At 33.1% G+C, this 5,781-nt stretch overlaps 1 protein-coding gene across 1 annotated transcript in view; it reads right to left on the reverse strand.

The window, feature by feature from the left end:
* gpc5a (glypican 5a) overlaps nucleotides 1–5,781 on the reverse strand; it is a 176,320-nt gene that overhangs the window by 117,579 nt on the left and 52,960 nt on the right. The window contains exons 4-7 of the mRNA XM_016541216.1: nucleotides 5,237–5,376; nucleotides 4,885–4,888; nucleotides 4,659–4,798; nucleotides 2,875–2,997 (exon numbers count right to left, since the gene is read on the reverse strand). Coding sequence (XP_016396702.1) covers nucleotides 2,875–2,997; nucleotides 4,659–4,798; nucleotides 4,885–4,888; nucleotides 5,237–5,376 — 407 coding nt within the window. The remainder of the gene's footprint in view (nucleotides 1–2,874; nucleotides 2,998–4,658; nucleotides 4,799–4,884; nucleotides 4,889–5,236; nucleotides 5,377–5,781) is intronic.

A 5,781-nucleotide genomic window follows, 5' to 3' on the forward strand; every position in this document is an offset into this window, starting at 1 on the left:
AAGTTATTTAATTAAGAAATATGAAGGTGAGTACCTCACCTTCAGCATTATAATTATTTCACCCGCGCCGGACAGAGACTGAGACGGTGCCGCTGCATGTCATGCCAAACCTCTCATGGCAGGCGCGTCATAAGCTTTAGATCGTTTTTTTGAGATCGGCTTTTTTAGAGACTGCCGATCAATCATCCCATAGCGATTATCGGCCGATAGTGATCGGTAGCCGATCAATCGGAGCACCCCTAATTTTAAAATGTAATTTATTCCTGTGATTTCAAAGCTGAATTTTTTGCATTATTACTCTAGTCACATGATCCTTCAGAAATCCTTCTAATATGCTGATTTGCTGCTCAAAAACATTGTATTATTATTATTAGGTTTTTTTTTTTTATACTACCAACTTAAAAGTCAAAATTTATATATAATCTATATAATTATTGTTATAATTATTGGACAGTACATTGTTTTAGTTTAGTTTTTCTGAAGCAAACCTTTAGCTATTAGCTGCATAACTGTGATTACTCCTTTTCTGTTCTGTTTTGTTCATTTAAATTAGGTGAAAATTGGTCTTAATTTACATACATTTTCGAAAGTGCACCCTTATTTATTTTTATAAAATAAGCTGATCAATCCTGCACCAAAATCAATCAATTTACCATTTAAATTGCAAAAAGAACTGATTTAATAAATAAGCAAATAATAATGACTTTACTGCATTTATTGGAGATTAGGCAGCAACAACAGCAGTTTATTTTATAAGCTCAAAGCCCATGTTCCTGAGTGTCAACTAGATGGCGCCTCTGGCAGTAATAACCGTCCGTCTCACCTCACCTCGTCCTGTCAGCGTTTACTGCTGGATAGGGATGTAACGATTCACTCAACTCACGATTCGATTCACGATTTTTTTTTTTTACCTTTTATTATTGCTTGGACAAAATGCTGCACATTTCTTTGTGAAATTAAAATATAACATTATAATAATATACTAATATAGAACTTGCATATTATTGCTCTTTTGTTGGTTTTGATTGCTTCTATTGTCCTCATTTGTAAGTCGATTTGGATAAAAGTGTCTGCTAAATGACAAAATTTTAAGATAATGTAAATGTAAATAACAAAACTAAATTGAAATTTTAAAACAAGCCCCAAATCAAATAAATAAGTAACACAAATATAAACTCTTCATATAAACAAAATAAGGCTTTGTCTGTGCTCTTTCAATTTAAAATTAGAGGCAACCGCTGCATTTTAATCATGATCCAAACATACATCCCTACTGCTGGACGATAACCTCTCCTCTTGAAATATGCTCCCACCTGCCATCTGGCAGCACTGACAGCGGGGAGGAATTTATGGGAGTGTTGAGGCGCTGACAGGCCAGGTGAGATAGCAGCGCGAGGAGACTGATTGGATGAGAGGGGAGGAGAGGAGAGGGAAACGGGAGGATACTGCAGATCCACAAACAGCTGGCCTGTCACTTATAAAGCTGTTTATGGTGAGCGGGAAAAACGCCAACAGAGACCAACAGCATATAAACTCATTAATTACACAGACGGAAACCTCACACGAGTCTGTCTCCATACACACTCCTGTGCAATGATGAGCGGCCATAGACTAGTTTTGATTTAACTTCCAGATTCAATTTTCTAGAAAAGAAAGGGTTTCGTTTATAAAATGCAACTTAAACTCAATATATTTTGCCCTTTTTACTGGAAATGAGGTGAGCATTAATTAATAATAACATGAATCACAATCACAGTTAAACAGCTACAAGCTAATAGTTTGTCTCAGAAAACAACAGACAAAATGAAAAAAAACATTTACTGTAAAAATGTATATATTGTATAATAAAATAATATGACATATGGTATCTTAATTATTCTAAGCATAAATAAATAAATAAATAACCTGCCTGCATGTGCAATACTGGAAATATGCAAAACTTCAAAAATCTATCCTGATTTATAATTAAATTAGTGCTGTCAAACGATTAATCGCGATTAACCGCATACAACATACAAGTTTTTGTTTGAATATTATATGTGTGTGTTCTGTGTATACTCAATATGTATATATAAATACACACACACACATACAGTATATATTTCGAAAATATTTACACGTGTTTACATGTCTATATTTATATTCATATAATTTATATTATAAAGAAATATATTTAATGTATAAAAATAACAGTTTTCTTAAATATATACATGCATGTGTGTATTTATATATACATAATAAATATACACACAGTACACATACATATATTATGTAAACAAAAACTTTTATTTTGGATGCAATTAATCGCGATTAATCGTTTGACAGCACTAAATTAAATCTATCTATCCTCCCTAAAAATACAGCATACTGATCAGAATAAAGAGCAAAGACTGAATCTCATCAACGGCACACCAGACCTAAACACATTTCTGTTCTTACAGTAGGATATAGCAGTCATTCAGCAGACACGGTTATCCCAAACAACTTACAGTACAATAATTATATCTAAAATCACCCTGGACTAGCATGATGTATCATGGCTCAAATCTTCAGATATTTAACCAGGAACGAGTGGATTCCCAAAAAAACAAGGAAAAAATAAACTAAAGTGATTTAAATGTTCAGAAATCACAAATAAGATAAATAGAGATGCATTCATATATGATAATCTTCAAAAAAATTTTTAAATAAATCCTAAACAGCAAGTACAGACACGCGTATAAGCAACTCCTTCTGGAAAAAAATCTTGGTCATTATTCACACCTAAAGAAGCTGACAGAAAGAAAGCTTTATGATTTATGCCACGCTTATGGACATGATGATGAATAATTGCAGCTAGAGGCAGAAGATGTGCAGAAGAATTGAGACGTCTACCTGGCCACACCGGCCCCGTTCCAGCAAGCCGTTCCGTCTCCAGAGGCCAGGTCGCTCACACACAGCTGGTCGGCCAGGCCGCCGTAGAACGCGCGGTGCAGCCGCAGACTGCTGAGGAACTCTCTGTAGACACACAGAGGAGTGTTTCACTGTCTGTCCAGCAGAGGGAGCGCTAACACAGCTGTGTTTCAGCTCTGGAAACACCTGCAGCTTCAACAACTTTTATTAAATGAAAATCTTCCAATTACTGCAGTTTTCAAGGACATAATATTGTAAGAATTAGCTATTCATATCTTATATATATATATATATATATATATATATATCATAAACATAACCAAAAATTCACTTCATGCGCTACCCCAACTATTTTTCATTTACAGTATATTTTGTATATCTTGTATTAAATGTTAAATATTATTGATTAACATTTTGATATTAACTTGTAAAATATATTATATAAAATGTATCATATGTAAAAAGACCAACTTATACTGTTATTTTATTAAAAATAAATATTTTTTTCTGTATGAGACAAAAACAAATATTAATATTGACATATTTTGAATATTAATATTGATATTAATATTATATTAATATATTGAATATTGATATTAACATTAAGACTGATTTCTAAATAGTATTATACATTATTAATACTACATAATATTTATGTAGTTATTATAATTAATAATAATACAATTTAAATAGACATAACCAACATTTCTTGTCACTAACAAGATGTTTGTTTGTTTGTTTTTTAAGTCCCCCAAATATTTTACATATATTTTATATTTTTTGTATTCCTTGCATCACCTTGCTAAATATTAAATATTATTGATTGAAATTGATATTTATATATAAAATATATCATATGTACAAAGTCCAATTTATACTGTATATATGTTATACAAAATAAGTATTTTTTCTGTATGAGACAAAAACAAATATTAATGTTAACGTTATTCCAATATTGATGTTATTAATATTAAGATATATTTTCAAAATACTATTATACACAACATTTTAATTATTAACTAAAAATACCATTATACCATAATATATCAAATATTAATAATGATTTATGTACAAATACACATTTATAATGCGTTTATTTTATTAAATATATTTTTCCTTTATATTATTATTAATTATGTGCAAAAAATACCAATTTATACTATATGTATATTATTATAGAGACCAAAACAAATATTATAATATTAATAATGTATAATATTAATGTCATTATTATTAAGACATGCTGTTTTCTAAATACTATTATTTATATATATATATATATATAATTACTACATATTTCTGTAGTTATTATCATTAATACTACTACTACTACTACTATTAATAATAATGTTTTATGTTTTGCACATATAATTATGTTTTCAAAATACTATTATACACAATATTGATAAATTAAAATATTATATGAATATGTAAAATAGTATTCATTATATGTACAAAGTCCAATTTATACAGTATTCATTATATATTTCTACGAGGGGAAAACATGATATAATATTAAATATTAATGGTATTAATATTAAGAGATGTTGTTTCCAAAACAAAAAAATTGGATTTTAAAATCCAATGTTAATTGTGAAACATGTTTGGACATGACATGTCCCCGTTATATAGTTTCATAGTTTCGATGACTTCATTATTCTAAACTGTAAACATTCATCATAACACAAAGGATGAGTAGATGCGTCCAGAGCTTTGGCTGCAGTATACAGCATGTGTTGATGTTAGCAGCTGTTTTCCAGACTTACTTCCTCCTGTTGCTGAGCGTGTCGTCTGCGTTTCTGACTGCTGCTTTCAGAGGAATGGAGTCTCGTCCGGCGCTGCTGTGCTGACCGCTGCTCACCTGCTCCGGCTGCTGTCTGACGGGGTGACCGCACACCCTGCGCACCTGCACAGATCACACACCATTACCAGCATATCCACACACCAACAAGATATTTAACAGTGGCTAAAGCTCAGGGCTGTGACACTTGCACTTCTGCAGGTCAAAAGGAGTCGATGTGCCTGTAGTAACATGATCAAGCACTAGGTGATGCTGCTTATTAACTCATGCAGCAACAGAATTCGCAAGACTGTGAAGGTAAGAGGAATAGAGAGTGATTGTTTACACACAACTACCGGAAAATGTTGGATTTTAAAATCCAATGTTAATTGTGAAACATGTTTGGACATGACATGTCCCCGTTATATAGTTTCATAGTTTCGATGACTTCATTATTCTAAACTGTAAACATTCATCATAACACAAAGGATGAGTAGATGCGTCCAGAGCTTTGGCTGCAGTATACAGCATGTGTTGATGTTAGCAGCTGTTTTCCAGACTTACTTCCTCCTGTTGCTGAGCGTGTCGTCTGCGTTTCTGACTGCTGCTTTCAGAGGAATGGAGTCTCGTCCGGCGCTGCTGTGCTGACCGCTGCTCACCTGCTCCGGCTGCTGTCTGACGGGGTGACCGCACACCCTGCGCACCTGCACAGATCACACACCATTACCAGCATATCCACACACCAACAAGATATTTAACAGTGGCTAAAGCTCAGGGCTGTGACACTTGCACTTCTGCAGGTCAAAAGGAGTCGATGTGCCTGTAGTAACATGATCAAGCACTAGGTGATGCTGCTTATTAACTCATGCAGCAACAGAATTTGCAAGACTGTGAAGGTAAGAGGAATAGAGAGCGATTGTTTACACACAACTACCGGAAAATGAGTTTTTATAGGAAAGAGGTGGTAAGAGCACATTAATATGTTGTAAAGTGACTGACTCATTCACTGTTTACTGGATATATTGACTCATTTGCTCAGTCAGTCGTCTCAGCATCAGATGGCACATCCATGGATTGTTGACAGACTGTCTGGTTTGGAGACACAAACG

This window comes from Sinocyclocheilus rhinocerous, unplaced genomic scaffold, assembly GCF_001515625.1.
Source record: "Sinocyclocheilus rhinocerous isolate Xijiao unplaced genomic scaffold, SAMN03320098_v1.1 scaffold548, whole genome shotgun sequence".
Classification (NCBI taxonomy): domain Eukaryota; kingdom Metazoa; phylum Chordata; class Actinopteri; order Cypriniformes; family Cyprinidae; genus Sinocyclocheilus; species Sinocyclocheilus rhinocerous.